The following is an 18,812-nucleotide window of genomic DNA, read 5'->3' as shown; positions in this document are numbered from 1 at the left end:
TAACAGCGCGGCACACGTACGAGTCAGCGTCCTCTCCGAACACGTCCACAACCGTTAGGAAGTGGCTATCGTCTTCACTCCAGATGTACAAGTGCAACTTACGCAAGTCACTTGCACTGTGTGCAAACGTCATTACCGACTAGAGAGCCATATTAGTTCAAACCCTGCCTGCTTATTTAACTAATACTCACTCATAATAAGCAGCTCAGCCTTCGTACTCTTGGCGCCGGCTCGGTTAACAGCGCGGCACACGTACGAGTCCGCGTCCTCTCCGAACACGTCCACAACCGTTAGGAAGTGGCTATCGTCTTCACTCCAGATGTACAAGTGCAACTTACGCAAGTCACTTGCACTGTGTGCAAACGTCATTACCGACTAGAGAGCCATATTAGTTCAAACCCTGCCTGCTTATTTAACTAATACTCACTCATAATAAGCAGCTCAGCCTTCGTACTCTTGGCGCCGGCTCTGTTAACAGCGCGGCACACGTACGAGTCAGCGTCCTCTCCGAACACGTCCACAACCGTTAGGAAGTGGCTATCGTCTTCACTCGAGATGTACAAGTGCAACTTACGCAAGTCACTTGCACTGTGTGCAAACGTCATTACCGACTAGAGAGCCATATTAGTTCAAACCCTGCCTGCTTATTTAACTAATACTCACTCATAATAAGCAGCTCAGCCTTCGTACTCTTGGCGCCGGCTCTGTTAACAGCGCGGCACACGTACGAGTCAGCGTCCTCTCCGAACACGTCCACAACCGTTAGGAAGTGGTTAATGTCTTCACTCGAGATGTACAAGTGCAACTTACGCAAGTCACTTGCACTGTGTGCAAACGTCATTACCGACTAGAGAGCCATATTAGTTCAAACCCTGCCTGCTTATTTAACTAATACTCACTCATAATAAGCAGCTCAGCCTTCGTACTCTTGGCGCCAGCTCTGTTAACAGCGCGGCACACGTACGAGTCAGCGTCCTCTCCGAACACGTCCACAACCGTTAGGAAGTGGTTAATGTCTTCACTCGAGATGTACAAGTGCAACTTACGCAAGTCACTTGCACTGTGTGCAAACGTCATTACCGACTAGAGAAGCACTAATACTCACTCATAATAAGCAGCTCAGCCTTCGTACTCTTGGCGCCGGCTCTGTTAACAGCGCGGCACACGTACGAGTCAGCGTCCTCTCCGAACACGTCCACAACCGTTAGGAAGTGGTTAATGTCTTCACTCGAGATGTACAAGTGCAACTTACGCAAGTCACTTGCACTGTGTGCAAACGTCATTACCGACTAGAGAGCCATATTAGTTCAAACCCTGCCTGCTTATTTAACTAATACTCACTCATAATAAGCAGCTCAGCCTTCGTACTCTTGGCGCCGGCTCTGTTAACAGCGCGGCACACGTACGAGTCAGCGTCCTCTCCGAACACGTCCACAACCGTTAGGAAGTGGCTATCGTCTTCACTCCAGATGTACAAGTGCAACTTACGCAAGTCACTTGCACTGTGTGCAAACGTCATTACCGACTAGAGAGCCATATTAGTTCAAACCCTGCCTGCTTATTTAACTAATACTCACTCATAATAAGCAGCTCAGCCTTCGTACTCTTGGCGCCGGCTCTGTTAACAGCGCGGCACACGTACGAGTCCGCGTCCTCTCCGAACACGTCCACAACCGTTAGGAAGTGGTTGTCGCCCTCGCTCCAGATGCGGTGGCGGGGACCGTTGGTTATCTCACGGGCTCCTGGAATAATACAAATGTCATTATTATGATTTCCAGACCAAATTGATAGAGTGAAGTTAAGGTACTGTAAGTTGTTTGTGTGACTAGTGTACTTGGTCAACCAGATCTTGACAATAGAAAAAGGCGGCAAATTTGAAAAATGTAGGCGCGAAGGGATATCGTCCTATAGAAAATTTGAATTTCGCGCCTTTTTTTACTGACAAGATATGGTTGACCAGCTATAAGCATTGAGACAATTTTACGACTATTTCGTTTTTTTTTTATTTAGCATTAGAGTGAAGGTATTAGGCATTAGGAATCTTGACGTGGCTTTTTATTCAAAATTATTGAAAAACGCTTTTAAAAAATAAGTTTATATTACTTATGAAAGCAAAAGAATGTAAATAAGCGTATATGATTTATAATTGTTGCAAATATGCTGTCTTATTAAAAAAAAGTGTTTTTTAATAAGAAGACACGTCAAGATCGCTTACCTTCTTTCTAATGCTAAAAAAACTGACTATAGTTGGTACAAATTTAGGGTGTCATTAGAGTGGATCGTCCATCTATTGCGGTCGCCGAATCAAAATAAGCGGTTATCAGGCAAACGAGAGGTACTTTAGGTAGAAAGCTTATTTAACTGGAATAATATTTAGCTACGAGAAATCAAATCAAGATCAAGAAACTGACTAGATAAAGCACTTTTTTACTAAATTGAATCGTCTATATGTAAAACCTCACGTCCTTATATTTTTAATTGATTTAACTTAACACATTCATTACCACCCAGCTAAACAAGACATCCGCGCCAGGCCACAAAAATGTCTTCATATAAAGGTGTAGTGCCACGATCCCGACTATCGGGTCCTCCGGTCTGGGAACAACATCATAAAATACCCGATAGTCGGGGCTTCGGCACTGAATGTGTAAATGTATAGTACTCACCCTTGTACCAACTGATGGTCGGCTTGGGGAAACCGGTGATGGTGCAGGTGAACTTGGCGTTGTGGTTCTGGATGCAGTTGGCGTTCTTTAGCGGTTTCACGATCTCCGGCGGAGTGGCAGCTGAAAATAAAATACGCATTTTAATATGTTATGTTTTGCGATGTTTTGCCGCCAGAGTGCAGCCCTAGCGACTTAAGTATACCATAGAGTATAACATACACACTACCTTAAACTGTTTTGTGACAAGTTTTCACAGACAATAAACTATAACATTGATACATCAAGGCGGTTTGTTTACAAAGGGCCTACCCGGGACACGCGAAATCGAAACTCAGCTGCCTCCTTATCGCTCCAATATGCAAGAGTGATAGAGAGGTTAGATAACAAAATTTCGACTCTCTCTTTTGGTAGACCCTTAGATTGTGACTTATTGTGGGAGTGGACGCCCCTGACGCAGACTTTCGCGTAATATTCCATATTGCAAAAATAGACTCTAAAGTATGAATTTTCTGAAATGATTTTTACACCTAAGACCCTAATCTGTTAAACAAAAGCCATTGTTTCTTTTACGCGAGCGATCACCTCCCGTGTTAGGCACGCGGTAAAGCAACAATATCATTTAAAAAGCAACTGTATCGTGATAATATTCAGAACAGAAACCCTTCGTGGCAAGTTTCACAACACGCCGCCATTCATCTCTGTTGAGTTGCCTTCCTGACACACTCGTTTACCAAGCCATACACTGCGGCGTTAACTTCTTTCGTCCATCTTAATTGTGGTTTATTACGTGGCCTGGTACCATCTAAATGTAGTTTTGTGGAGCTTTGTCCTTAACAAAAAAGTTGTAACTTTTGTGTAATAAATAACTAAAATAAAAAATAAAAAAAAATCTTTCCTGGACCTTACGTCCAATGATAGACCTATACGTAGAAAATTGTGAATAAAATTTCACATTTTCTCCATAGTAAATGTATAGAGAAAGTTTTTATTCATTTGTGGCTTTTTAATACATTACCGTAAGTTGACCCCAAAGAAACTATTGATACTGGATAGGAATGGAATCGATTGGCATACAAAAATAGGATGTGAAAAATAAAAGTTTTCATTTTCATACAAATTGTATGGGAAAAGTTTTCCTCGATTTGTGGCTTTTCTAGCCTGAAATTTTTTTTTGCTTCCATACAAGCTTCTGATTCTCAATAGGAATGGGATCGATTGGCATCAAAAAAAAAAGTTTGTCAAAAATGACCTTTTTCTCGCAGCCTGTATGTTTTTTCCAAAATCTGTAAAAGCCAATCTTCATTAATTTGAAATCTTCTAAGACCGTTTTCTCGTAGCAGCACGGGATCTGGTAGCTGCCCTCACTGACCCAAAAAGAAAATCCACCCTGTATAACAATTGATTCTAAAGCTCACCTCTCGGGTCGACGACCTTGACCTCCTGGCTGGCGGTGGACGGCGGGCTGGGCCCGGCCTCGTTGACAGCCGTGACCCTGAACTCGTACTGGCGACCCTCGATCAGGTTGGAGCAGTTGTACTGGTTGGGCAGGCACAGCGTATGGTTCACGCGCTGCCAGGTCGACGTGCCGACCTCGCGTTTGTCGATCCAGTAACCTGAAAATGATAAGAGATTGTGTAATTTTTGAAGGGTATTTACTGAATAATTTTACGGTTTAGACTCACTTGTTTTAAGTCACTCGCGCGACATGTTTCGGAGAGCCTAGGTCTCCTTTCTCAAGCACTACAAGGCACGTGCCGCAGTACGCGATACACGGCCGTCGTGAACGCTGCTCGCACTGCCTAGGCTCTCCGAAACATGTCGCGCGAGTGACTTAAAACAAGTGAGTCTAAACCGTAAAATTATTCAATGTTAGCATGTCTCACAACAGTTTAAATTCGAGGGTATTTACTATTGAATATAACATTATGCAACTCTGGAGTGCTTTAGGGAAATATAAACACAAAATATTGAATATCCGACATTGATTTGCATGGTTGGAAAATCACATGGCAGTCGTTTTCGTAAACGTTAAGTGCCTGCACTAATCCATAGCATTTCCGGAGGAATTTTTAAAAGTCTATTGACACCGTCATGACGGCCGTCATGCAAATGGCGGCGCCGCTTTTTGACGTTACGGTATCAATCACCTCGTGACGTCATTCACCGCTATATGACGGCACCGCTTTCCGAGAAAACCAGAACTTAAGTGATAAAAATACGAGGTATAAGTTTAGTAAAAGATTCTGAACTCAAAAAAAGAGACCTTTGAGTCAGACAGACCGGTCAGTGCTTACTAGAGATGCAACGGATAGTTGTTTGGCCGGATACCGGATATCCGGCCTGGACACTGGTCGAATATCCGGTATCCGGCCGCGGTTTTATCGGTCGGCGAGTTTTATCATGTCATTACGTAGTAAGTTCGTTTATAGTTACAAGTGCGCACGCGTATTTTTGTGTAAACAAATAAGTGTATTGTGTGACATTGGTTACGTATTCATTTCTGTCTACTGTGTCGTTAGCATTATGACCGTGACTGTTTTTTAGATTCCATTTTTTACCCCATTTTTTACTATCCGGTATCCGGCCGGATACTAAAATAACGGCCGGATAGGCCGGATACCGGATAGTAACCGGATATCCGGTGCATCTCTAGTGCTTACCTTGGATCCTAGCGCCTCCGTCGCTCTCGGGTTTCTCCCATTCAAGGTGAACGAAGTCACCTCCGACCTCCTTGATCTTGGGGATGCCGGGCGCAGACGGCGGGTCGAACGGTGCCTTAGCCTGTCAGTTAAAAAATACAAGTAAATACATCATGCGTTTCTAGACAACAGTACATTACAACAAATGCCAGGAAATTAGACTTGCCAGCCGACTGTGATATAAATTTAAGCGAGGCTATTTTATTATCACACTGGCGACCCGCCCCGGCTTCGCACGGGTTAACAAATTATACATAAACCTTCCTCTTAAATCACTCTATCTATTAAAAAAAACCGCATCAAAATCCGTTGCGTAGTTTTAAAGATCTAAGCATACATAGGGACAGACTGAGGGAAGCGACTTTGTTTTATACTATGTAGTGAAGGCCAGTAATTCCTATTGTGACCGAGGTATGTATAGCGGTCATTTTGACGGCCAAGGCCAAGGCGAGATACACTAAGGGTCGGTTGCACCAAACTGTTCATATTGTTAAAGAGTTCACTAAATTTCTATGTATGGAAAGTTTCATAGCAAAGCGCCGGGGCGCGCCGGCTGACGTTGATCAGTCTGTCAAATGTGGTTGGTGCAACTGGCCCTTAGAGTTGAGTTCACAGTCGGATCATAACAACAGCAAATGTAACAAACTGTAAAATATCTCCTCCAGTTCAATATCATCTAAAATCTACTCACCCTAATCGGGTTAGCGGCATCGCAGGCGGGTCCTTGGCCGTTTTCGTTGGCGGCGTGGACCCTGAAGTTATACTCCTGGCCCTCAGTGAGACCCTGGACGGTGAAACGCGTGTCTCGGACTGAGGACGCGATTGTGATCCAGGCGGTTCCTGCACAAAATTTGTAGGGTTAGAACTTGGAGGATACAACTAAACGGAGTAGCCATTAACAGGCTTTCCCCTCTGTCGAAAATAGGCGGCCAACGGTCATACACAATGTATGGACTGACGTTTATCTGACATGGCTATTTTTACGTTACGCATACATTTGACGTTCCCCTCCCCCGCAAAAATCGGCAGACTGTTTTGTACAGAAAATTACAGACATGGCGTCTCCGTTTGATTATATCCTCCAAGGGTTAGAATGCTAATTGTAAGAGATATGACGCTGCCTCGTTGGTTGCGATAAAATTTCTAAATACCCCTCTACCTATATTTAATATAGCCCTCTATCTATATATATTATCCTCCTGAGACCCAGAAGCATTTTTGTTTTTGAATTTGTAACAAGTTACTCAATGAAAGTTAAATAATAACTTAAATATTTTTTGGAATATGAACAAATATTTGTACGCAGGGTATTAGGAGGTTAAATATAGATAGAAATGGTGAAAGAAAATTACCTAGCAATATAATGGGGCTACGTTATAGTTCGGGTTACGAGATTATAGCAACGGTATAATCTCTTCTAATGTTTTTTTTAGACAATTTACTTATGAATATGTTCTTGATGTATAAGAATCTATAGCTGGTCAACCAAATCTTGTCAGTAAAAAAGGCGCGAAATTGAAATTTTCTATGGGACGATATCCATTCGCGCCTACATTTTTCAAATTTGCCGCCTTTTTCTACTGACAAGATCTGCTTGACCATCTTTATTTCTTAAGATTATTACACTAAGATATTTCGATGGTTAGCTCTAGTTTGGTAAACTTGAGAAAAACTGCACTTTATATCTCGCTAGTGACTACAGTATTTTTCAAACAGCATGAATACGGTGACACTTGTCATCTCCATACAATTTATAACCTTAAAACGCAAGATCTCGCCAAATAAAACTGAGATGACATGTGTCACCCGTACCCATGCCGTTTAACCTGTCGAATCCCACGATATGACGTCACCCATAAGCGTTCTGGCTCATATTTGAGCCGCTGGGAACTGACTGAAGATTAAAAATAGTTTGAATGAGACTTACCAGATGTATCATTACGCTCGACGACGTAATGCGTGACGGGCATGCCGCCATCATAGCTCGGCGGTCTCCAAGTGAGAGTGCACGAATGCTTGGTAACATCGCTCGGTACCAGGTCCTGAGGAGGTCCCGGCAGACCGGTGACGGTGACCGAGAATGTGTCCGATGTCTCGCCGGAGTTGTTCTTGATGGTAATCTTGTATGTGCCTGGGGAGGGGAATAAAGGTATTATGTCATTTTCAAAGAAAATTATTGTAAGAGAAAAAAAATAGGGTACTTAGTAGGATAATGTTTATTTGTGAAACTTGAATGCTAACAAGACGTTTGATAAAGGAGCATTTCACCAACGTTTTGCTTATACAGGATATTATTTTGATTTTTCTGAGGATAATAAGACAGGAAGGGTTTTATTGGAACTTAATCATAGAATATTATCAAACAATATAAAATCCTAGTATCTTCAGAAGTGTGAAATGCTACTGAAGTTGGTTAAAATGTATCTATTTTTTAGTGTCCTAAGTGTAAGGCCTGAGTGGACGCTCGAAGCGGAGCGTTCGGCGGGGCGTGCAGCGTGGCTGTGGGCTCACGCGTGATGTGAGCAGCGTGCACTAAGGCCGCTCCTATACGCTTGCATTTGTTTAACATGCACGCCGCACGCCCCGCCCCGCTGCACGCCCAACTCGAGCGTCCACTCAGGCCTTACACTTACAGTATCGTAACGTCGGTGTTATGTATAAGAATAAATCCTTACTTCAGTAGAAGTTGTTTCTATTTTTGGCGTCACATGGCGACCCTGCTAATGCAACCTGTAGTTTTACATGAATAATTATACAAGTAACTTACCCATATCATCCTTGCTGATATCCTTGATAAAGATGAGGATATAATCATCGAAGACGGTGAACTTGAGATGCGGCAACTCCTTGACGGCGCGGCCACAGGTGTACAGGATCTTGATATTGGTGTTATTACGTGGCAGTATTTGTAGGTGATGCATCTATTATGTTCCTAGTAACTCTGTGTGATTCTTACCAATAGAAGTTGTCATTTTCACGTCACATGGCGACCCTGCCAATGCAGCTTTATCTGATAGTAACATACAAGTAACTTACCCATATCATCCTTGCTGATATCCTTGATAAAGATGAGGATATAATCATCGAAGACGGTGAACTTGAGATGCGGCAACCCCTTGACGGCGCGGCCACAGGTGTACACTGTACAGGATCTTGATATTGGTGTTATTACGTGGCAGTATTTGTACGTGATGCATCTATTATGTTCCTAGTAACTCTGTGTGATTCTAACCAATAGAAGTTGTCATTGTCACGTCACATGGCGACCCTGCCAATATAGCTTTACCTGTTAGTAATTATACAAGTAACTTACCCATATCATCCTTGCTGATATCCTTGATAAAGATGAGGATATAATCATCAAAGACGGTGAACTTGAGATGCGGCAACTCCTTGACGGCGCGGCCACAGGTGTACACTGTACAGGATCTTGATATTGGTGTTATTACGTGGCAGTATTTGTAGGTGATGCATCTATTATGTTCCTAGTAACTGTGTGTGATTCTTACCAATAGAAGTTGTCATTTTCACGTCACATGGCGACCCTGCCAATGCAGCGTTATCTGATAGTAACATACAAGTAACTCACCCATATCATCCTTGCTGATATCCTTGATAAAGATGAGGATATAATCATCGAAGACGGTGAACTTGAGATGCGGCGACTCCTTGACGGCGCGGCCATCTTTGGTGAGCGTGACGTCAGCCGGCTGGTCTCCGGTGTACAGGATCTTGATCTTGGTGTTGTCGTGTTCGGGGAGGTGTAGGTCGCCCGGCATGCGGGTGATGCGTGGAGGATCTGGTGGGGGAAGATGATGATTAGATTTTATACTTCGATTAAAGTACCTGCGCCTAAAAAGGCAATGAACGGAACCCTCATGGATTCGTCATGTCTGTCTGTCTGTCTGTCCGTCCGTATGTCACAGCCACTTTTTTCCGAAACTATAAGAACTATACTGTTGAAACTCGGTAAGTAGATGTATTCTGTGAACCGCATTAAGATTTTCACACAAAAATAGAAAAAAAACAATAAATTTTTGGGGTTCCCCATACTTCGAACTGAAACTGAAAAAATTTTTTTTCATCAAACCCATACGTGTGGGGTATCTATGGATAGGTCTTCAAAAATGATATTGAGGTTTCTAATATCATTTTTTTCTAAACTGAATAGTTTGCGCGAGAGACACTTCCAAAGTGGTAAAATGTGTCCCCCCCCCCCCCCTGTAACTTCTAAAATAAGAGAATGATAATACTAAAAAAAATATATGATGTACATTACCATGTAAACTTCCACCGAAAATTGGTTTGAACGAGATCTAGTAAGTAGTTTTTTTTTTATACGTCATAAATCGCCTAAATACGGAACCCTTCATGGGCGAGTCCGACTCGCACTTGGCCGCTTTTTTTAGTATGTAAGTATGTATACTATCTTTAAATGTGCTGTGTAGAAAAACAATTGAAGTGTTAAACTCAGTGTTAATCTTAACCTTAAAATAGTCAGCAACAGAAGTAGCTAAGCGTATGGTCAAATCTGCACTGAATTTGACTCCCTTAACAATAAATCAGCTCAGATTATACTGAGAAGCTTGTCCGTTTAGTGACTTCTGCTGATGACAAAATACACTACACGGTTTTGCTTTCAAAGTTAAAATTTCTTACTTATCGTTCGAATTTCAACGTCACAATCATATCACAATGTACAGTGGAAAAGCTTCAGTAGTAAAAATTTTACTCACGTCATGGAAAAATCAACCATATTATACTAGACAAATATAATTTTTCTCTTTCACTCTAATTACGCCTTCATAAGAGTAAAAGAGAAAGATCCCCGCAATTTGCGAAATTCGGTTTTCGCGGCAGCCCCTCTGTTCTGGATCTATATCTGAATCCCTAAAGTCTTTTCTCCTATCTTTGAATTCCCTAATATTATTTGTCATAATGATCAGTTGTCCTAACACTAAAAACCCTAATTTTAGTTTCCCTAATTATTCATTACTTATCCTAATGTTAGTAGCATATTTTCTTTTTTGTGAGGGTCGCAGTTCTAACCTAACCCACTTTTGTGGCAGCAAGTTCAAAAACCTAACCATTTTTCGTTAGGGCATGTGCCCATTAGGACAAACCAGTTAGGGCAAGTGACTTTAGGACAAACGTTGTTAGGGATTCAGAATAACACCCTCTGTTCTCTACATTTTTTGCAACAAAGCCACGGAAATGGACACATCTTAATACAAGAAACACGTGTTAACTCACTTCCAATCTTAAGGTGACCAGTGCAGTAGATGAAGCCGATGTTGTTGACGGCCTCGCACGTGTAGTCACCCTCGTCCGCGTCCGCGGCCTCCGTGATGTTCAGTTTGAGCACACCATCGCGGGACTCTGCGATGAATCTGTAAATAAAAGGGTAAGCTGTGGTTATACGGCAAGTTTATATAAAGGGCATAAACTAGGAACCCTCTAGACGGAGTTTAGAGCAATTATTTCATGAAACCAATGCTGCCAAAAATACTGGGGTGCGGGGGACGAGGTGAGCGAGACCCGTGCCGTGATTGGTCCGTTCAAAGACACGGACGTCAGCGTCACACAAAGACACTTTGACTCGAAAATGGAGTAAAACTACCGTATATTTGTGGCAAAAGGGGTAGCGCTACTATGCTCAGTCTGGAGGATACCTTGTCTGTGATAAAGGGTAAGCTGTGGTCATACGGCAAGTTTATATAAAGGGTAAGCTGTGATCATACGGCAAGTTTATATAAAGGGTAAGCTGTGGTCCTACTGCAAGTTTATATAAAGGGTAAGCTGTGGTCATACGGCAAGTTTATATAAAGGGTAAGCTGTGGTCATACTGCAAGTTTATATAAAGGTAGAAAGTGGTTAATAAACAAAACTTGTTCATTGTACAGTCGCAAAAATATGTGACACGCTCTTATGGCTCTACAAGTAAGATCGATCCAAATATTATTGTGACCTTCTTTGTGTAATATGTTACAATGATATGTCATTGCAAGTGACTGTACAGTCAGCATCAAATAGGTGGTAACGGCCAAAATGGCCAAATATATCGTAACACAACCAGCAGATGGCGCTAATGCGTTTAAGATTATTTTACTCGTACGTTCTACAACGCGGTATCAAGTTTCAAATATCAATTGCATATACAGTCAGCAGCAGAAGTTGCTAAGCGAGCGTGGTGTTCAAAATTACCTTGGCACGCTCTTATTCTCTTAACAATAAAGTCGCGTCAAGATCATTTTGAACAACTCGCCCGCTTAGCAACTTCTGCTGCTGACTGTACACAATTCCCAACACATTTTATTCGACTTAAAATACTCAGATCTCCATGCACGAAAACCGTTTACTACCTAAAATAGATAATAGAGTATTTGATTGTATATAAAGTAAATTATTTCACACCATGCATGAAATAAAGCATCAGATAATTACTAGAAAAACATTTTAAACACACGTTCTATTTAATAAATCGGATAGAAATATAAAAAGTAAGGGAGTTGACCGTGACGTCACTGTGTAATGTTTCATATAAATTCCATATTAGCAAATCGTTTTGACAGTTCTAAAAAAGAAGCTGACTGGTAGGAGAAAACCCTATTTATGTTACCTGGTTCCTAGCACGACTTCTCTGCCGTTCCTAAGCCATCTGCCGGTAGGTATCGGGTTGCCGGTAGCGACGCATTCAATAGTGAACGGTCTGCCAAGCGGCGCGCACATATGTGGGGGCATCATCTTCACCCATTCGGGCTTCGTGCCTCCGATCTCTTCGCCGGTGCGGACTGGTGTTGTGCAAGATGATGGCTCGGATTTACCTGCGGAAATTATGCAAATGTTGAAAAGATACATCAGATTCTTATGAATGATTTAAAATACCTGCTTGAAGTCTAATTTGACTCCTGTTTTGCAAATTCAAGAGTGGATGTGTTAAATTTTTTCCCTTAATACGAAAATAGATAGTTAAATTCCGACACACTTATTTTTCGGTATCGTCTTGGGTCGTCCCATTAGTTTTACGTCAAGTTCTTAAATTAGTCCTATTCTGCTTTCGTCACGCATTTTACATTGAAAGCCACCGACGGTTGTGACGAATGTAGAATGGGTGATGAAAGCAGAATAGAACTAATTTAAGAACTTGACGAAAAACTAATGGGACGACCCATGACGATACCTATTTTTCATATTAGGCTTTGTGTGTCATATGTGTCATCTATACACATCAGAAGCATGTACTCGTAAGTACGACTAATTTTTCCCTTATAATCACTTATAACATTTAGACGGGTTTCTACGCCCATGATAAAGTGTCATTCTATGGAACTTGCCAAATATGTAAACAAACCGCCATATTGAAATTGTCTCTGACTTTTGTTTACATAGTTAGCAAGTTCCATAGAATGACACTAAAAAATACGATTCGCGATTTTACAGACGCACATACCATCGTGTGTGTGATATTTATGCTTTGGTTTCCTCCAATAGCGGTGCCGTCATATAGCGGCCGTCTCCATATAAATATTACGACATCCATATTTAGCCGTATTATTCAGTATGGAGACAGCCGCTATATGACGGCACCGCTATCCTAGGAAAACCGATCTTTAGTAAAATATCCTATTTTGTAATACATGCCATACGACTAAATAAATAAGTAGGACTTATTCTTTTCTTATAATCACTTATATTTAGATGGCTTTCTACGCTCATGATACAAAATACGATTCGCGATTTTATAGGCGTGTGATACTTACCGGCACTGTTGACGGCGATAATCCTGAACTCGTAATCGGCCTTCTCGATAAGCTTCATCGCAGTGAACGTGGTGTCGGCGACATTATAGTCGTTGCACTTCACCCATACACTGTCACCCACGTCGCGACGCTCGATGATGTAGCCCGTGATGCGGGATCCTGGAATATGGAACGGATTAACAATGAGTCAAATAGACGTACAAAGATTTTATTACCACATTCCGTTGCCTTCTTTTTATGTTTTTTTTTGTTACTCGTTTATTTAACCTTGAATTGTAGTTAGATATTTCATGATATTACTATAACACTCAGTATCAAATTAGACCCCATTGTCTATTCCCGTCAGGCGAGACTGCCGTGCGGTTTATCGCAGGTCGGTTTATAATAATAGAAAAACATGATTATTGAATCTGCCAATCCATGTTGAAGGTCGTACTATACTTCGTTTCTTTTAGGATTAGAAATTTGGTAAACAATCTTGATGTGTCTTTTAATTGAAAAACACATTTTAAAAATAAGTTACGGTAAATATGTAACAATTATGAATCTAATACGATCTTTTATAGTCTTCTGCTTTCATAAGTAATAGTTATTGATTTTTAAAAAGTCTTTTTCAATTAAAAGACACATCAAGATTGTTTACCAAATTTCTAATCCTAAAAAAAACGAAGTATAGGTCTTATCTTTATCGTTTTCTGGTGTGTCCTATTTGAGATTAAAACAGTTCGTGCTCACGATCCTGTAAAAAGTCCCCGGAGATTCTCAAAATGACGACTAGGGGCCCATTTCTCAAAAGCTTGTAACATTGTAATACAAGTGGAAGTCCCTTTCTAACAACAGCTATCGAAAAGTGACATCCGCTTGTATTATTGTCACTTTTTGACAGCTTTTGTTAGAAAGGGTTTTCCACTTGTATTACAAGTTACAAGCTTTTGAGAAACAGGCCCCAGACCGTGAAGCGTTGTGAGCTCAAGCGTAAGCTTTCATGGTATGATCCTACCGACTGCGCCAGTACCAAAAATCTCAAAACTCACCTCCATCGTTCGCGGGCGGGTCCCAGCTGAGGTCCACATAGTTCTTGCCGACGCGCACAACGCGCGGAGCCCTCGGGGGCCCGGGGGGCCCGCAGCGGGGCTTGACCTTGAAGCGTTGCGAGCTGGCCGAGTACTTGCTGAACCCGGCGGCGTTCTTCGCGCGGACGCGGAACTCGTACTCGCATCCCGGTTCGAGGTTGTATGCCTGGAAGATGTATGAATGTTAGTTAAATTTGTTTGGGCTTTTGTAGATCTAGAAATAACAAAATTACATATGGTTGCGTTCAGTATTAGCTAAAAATATAAATATATGTCCCTAATTAATTTATCAGAAAATTTACGACGAAAAAAGTAACGTGTTCGGTCACTTGTTCCCTCAAAATATTTATTTGTTTTCAGAGCGCTTCTGTGTTACTTACGTTGCTTCAAACTTCAATATTTAGATCGGAAACATGAGTATGGATTGTCTTTTAAGTAGGTATATGAATTAGGGCACATTTTACGCTAGGTTAAAAAATTCCATACCTAATATATGTAAGTAGATATTATTCGGCAAGTATTTTTTAAATGCCACAAAACATGTTAAGAAGCTAATACAAATATAGCATTACAATGCCTCTCATAGTAATTTGAATCTATGCTTCTCACAAGTTTGCATACTGTATAAGATCTCTGAAAATATAAGCAATATATTTTATCTCTTACTTGGTAGTTGCAGTCCTTGACAAGATAGTCGGCGCTGTTCCAGATATTGTCCCGCACGTCCCGGAACTCGAGCTTGTAGCCCTGGATACGTGAGACTCCGTCGGAGCGTCGCCATCGATCGATAAAGATATTAGAAGAGAATCACGAGAATATTCTTACCTGGTAGTTGCAGTCCTTGACAAGACAGTCGGCGCTGTTCCACACGTTGTCCCGCACGTCCCGGAACTCGAGCTTGTAGCCATGGATGCGGGAGCCTCCGTCGGAGCGAGGCCGGTCCCACACGAGCATCGCCATCGATCGATAAAGATATTAGAAGAGATTCACGAGAATATTCTTACCTGGTAGTTGCAGTCCTTGACAAGATAGTCGGCGCTGTTCCAGACATTGTCCCGCACGTCCCGGAACTCGAGCTTGTAGCCCTGGATGCGGGAGCCTCCGTCGTAGCGAGGCCGGTCCCACACGAGCATCGCCATCGATCGATAAAGATATTAGAAGAGATTCACGAGAATGTTCTTACCTGGTAGTTGCAGTCCTTGACAAGATAGTCGGCGCTGTTCCACACATTGTCCCGGACGTCCCGGAACTCGAGCTTGTAGCCCTGGATACGGGAGCCTCCGTCGGAACGAGGCCGGTCCCACACGAGCGAGGCCGTGGACCCGTCCCAGTCCACCACGCGGGGCGCGCCCGGCGGGTCGGGGATCGTGAACGGGAACTGCGGGGAAACAGAATTTATTTTTTCTACTCCCGTACTTTTATTTGTAATTTAAAGGGTCGTGCACACACCTTTAAAACCCTACCTTATAGTTGTCAAGACAAGTCTTTAGTCTATTCCCCAAAAAAGAATTTGTGCATACACGCACGACAAATAAGTGAACCATAAACATGTTTTTTTTTAAATTTCATTCATTCATTCATTCTTTTCCCGCCAGTAGCCTCCATTTTTGCTACTTCTTGAATTAAAAATATTTGTTAAATTTACAATTTTCATTTCAAAGTAAGTGCTTGGTCGTAGAAAAAGTATTGTATGCAACGTTGTTTAACTGAGTCAAAAAATACTCGTGGCGTCTTTATTAACAATTTTCGGCTTCGCCTCAAATTGTTACTCACGCCACTCGCCTTTTTTGACCTCTCTTAAACAACGGTTGCATAAAATACTATTATTTATTTATTTGTTAAGCAGGCAGGCAGTTGAAATAACTTATAATGCCTGTATCTCGAGTCATCAACAGAGTTTTCTGTGTTGAGTAGAGTTTGCATTGTGCTTATCTAATTTATTCTTGAACTCATTGACACTTTGGGCCGATACCACATCTTCTGGGAGTTTGTTCCAAGCTTAAATTTGCGATTTGAATTTGCTTATGTTTCGGAAGTTTGGAATTCTTTTTTAACCACCGATGCAATAAGGGGGTTATCATATGATTGCTGCCATTTGTGTATGTCTGTCTGTGTGTCTGTCTGTGGCATTGTAGCTCTCCAACGGATGAACCAATAGCGATGCGGTTTTTACGTGAAAGTGAGTTTTCTTGCGGCGATTCTTAGCTATGTTTGATAGAAATCGATCAAGTAGTTTGAAGAGTATCAACTCTTTTCCAAAATAATGTAAGGCATTTTTGGCATTTTAAAATGGATTTTGGCAGGTTTTTTTTATTAATTCTTATACGTTCAGATACTTTCATCTGACGAATCTATCATATATCAGGACTAAGATATGTTGTGAATTATAGTGACAGAACAATGATACAGTCACCAACAAAGACTTAGATAGAGTCTGTTCGGAAAGAGAAGAGTTGTGAAATATATTGGGCCCCATACATTCCACGACTCTTCTCTTCCCGCACATAGTCTATATTTAAATATCCCAAAAGCTCTAAAGTTTCTAATAGCATAAATTAGTAGTAGTAGTCGTGCAAACTCTTTTGTTTTTGGGCAAAGTGTGACAGATTACGAATATTGAATATTTATCTTTAAAAATATAATATTAATGTAACAAACCTTAGCAGTAACAGAGTCGTCCATGGTGAGCGGGTCAGAAACTCCATACTGGTTCTCGGCGCGAACGCGGAACGTGTATTTGCGGTTCGGTTCCAGACCCATCACGTTGTAGTGGCAGTTGCGTACGAACGACGAGATCTTCTGCCATACCTGAAAGAAAGGGAGATTTAGTTGTGTCACTTTTATACTCAAAGGCAATAAAAACGGATGGCTTTGGACAAAAATGTTTATTGAAAGTAGACAATTTTAATTTATATAGAGTGTATTGAAATAACATACTTAGTTTTATTAGGAAATTTAGATAATAATATACTTTACAAACAATATAGTTTATTCTACTGGACTGGGGATAGGATATATTTTCTTTCTATCTTATATATTTTTACAGATGAGCTGCACGTGTCTGGCATTATGTCAGACGCTTCTAGCGGGCCTACGGGCCTACTACCAATACCCTACAAGGATAAAACAATATAACAATAACAATATCTAATTTACCGTTCTACTTGACCATTTGACTGAGGGTTATTTACTCCGTTGTTGTCTATCTTCTCGACGATGTAGTTGGAGATGGGGACGCCGCCGTCGTCCAGTGGCGGTTTCCAGCTGAGCGTGCACGTGTCTGGCATGATGTCGGACGCTTCTAACGGGTCTACAGGCGGCATTGGTCGGTCTACCATCAATACTTATTTTACCGTTCTACTTGGCCATTTGACTGTGGGTTGCTTACTCCGTTGTTATCCATCTTCTCGACGATGTAGTTGGAGATGGGGACGCCGCCGTCGTCCAGTGGCGGCTTCCAGCTGAGCGTGCACGTGTCTGGCGTGATGTCGGACGCTTCCAGTGGGCCTACAGGCGGCGATGGTCGGTCTACTACCAACACCTAGAAAATAAAATATTATGTTATAATATTGTAAAATTTTCTTAAAAATATACTCAAGTTTCTATTCTCATATAAGAAGGAATTTGTTTCAGTTCAGTTCCAGATTGTAAAAGAGGGCCAAGACAAAACGTGGCCCTAAGTTTGACAGCTGAACTATATGGCGCCATATGTTTTGTGGTAAAAGAATTATCCACATTCTGACAACGAAAGTTACTGAATAATGTAGGGGGTGGGGGGAGAGGGGGCGTACAGCGGTGTCCACTTCAAAGGTCAAATTCGAAGCACGAGTTTTGCTTACACTTTCACCCATAACGACCCTTTTAAAATTATCACAAATATTTCCATAGTTATGTTCAGTTTGTCAACTTACTCTGCAAGTCGCGCTATCCGAGCCCTCGCTGTTCAACAGCTGAATGGTGTACGGGCCCGTGTCGGACCTCTTGGCCGACGAGTTGTAGAACACCGTGTCGATGTCTGACGTCACGAAACGGAGCCTGTTGTCGGGGAACACTTCCTCGTTGTTCACGAACCATGATACCTGGGGAAAGTGACCGTTGTTAAGCCTTTAATATGTGAAACTTTATTTTGAAATCTGTTTTAAAGTGATAGGGTTCAATTTTGCATAATTTTTGACTAATGCGTATACAAAAAGTTAAAATTTGTTGAATTGTACATAAGAATATCGTAATGCCAGTTTTAAGGACCTTATTGGGAGGTCTACTTCAATAATTAGGATTTAGGATGAGACAAAATATCGTATTAAAGCTCGTTATTTCAGTATTTTTTTACTTTGATTGTACTATTTGACCTTACGAAAGATAAGGTCTTCGTCTCAGCTTGGGCAAATATTATTTGTATTACCTGTTCGGCTGTTTTCCTCTACAGGTCGGTACTCAATAGATTCATGTAAAATTTGGTGCGCAAGTTCGAGATATATATCGATTTTTTATTATTATATTTAGTGATTGGGAATTTTTCAAAATGGCGGAGACATGGTGGTGGCTGGTTTTAGTATGCAGTCTACCGCTCACACTGCCACTAGTATCTCACTGGTAAATTTCCTAAAAAGAAAA

General features: G+C 41.5%; 1 protein-coding gene across 1 annotated transcript in view; it reads right to left on the bottom strand.

The window, feature by feature from the left end:
* Positions 1-18,812, bottom strand: part of LOC134658315 (twitchin) — a 178,540-nt gene that overhangs the window by 35,880 nt on the left and 123,848 nt on the right. Inside the window, exons 114-128 of the mRNA XM_063513946.1 lie at positions 18,110-18,277; positions 17,587-17,739; positions 16,857-17,006; positions 15,382-15,576; positions 14,160-14,364; positions 13,126-13,284; positions 11,985-12,189; positions 10,619-10,755; positions 8,955-9,164; positions 7,293-7,496; positions 6,057-6,205; positions 5,327-5,447; positions 4,082-4,279; positions 2,667-2,786; positions 1,578-1,742 (exon numbers count right to left, since the gene is read on the bottom strand). Of these exons, the coding sequence (XP_063370016.1) occupies positions 1,578-1,742; positions 2,667-2,786; positions 4,082-4,279; positions 5,327-5,447; positions 6,057-6,205; positions 7,293-7,496; positions 8,955-9,164; positions 10,619-10,755; positions 11,985-12,189; positions 13,126-13,284; positions 14,160-14,364; positions 15,382-15,576; positions 16,857-17,006; positions 17,587-17,739; positions 18,110-18,277 (2,539 nt within the window). The remainder of the gene's footprint in view (positions 1-1,577; positions 1,743-2,666; positions 2,787-4,081; positions 4,280-5,326; positions 5,448-6,056; positions 6,206-7,292; positions 7,497-8,954; positions 9,165-10,618; positions 10,756-11,984; positions 12,190-13,125; positions 13,285-14,159; positions 14,365-15,381; positions 15,577-16,856; positions 17,007-17,586; positions 17,740-18,109; positions 18,278-18,812) is intronic.

The sequence above is a fragment of the Cydia amplana genome, chromosome 22, assembly GCF_948474715.1.
Source record: "Cydia amplana chromosome 22, ilCydAmpl1.1, whole genome shotgun sequence".
Lineage (NCBI taxonomy): Eukaryota > Metazoa > Arthropoda > Insecta > Lepidoptera > Tortricidae > Cydia > Cydia amplana.
The sequence above is the reverse complement of the archived record's forward strand: the minus strand, read 5'-3'. Positions and strand labels throughout refer to the sequence as shown.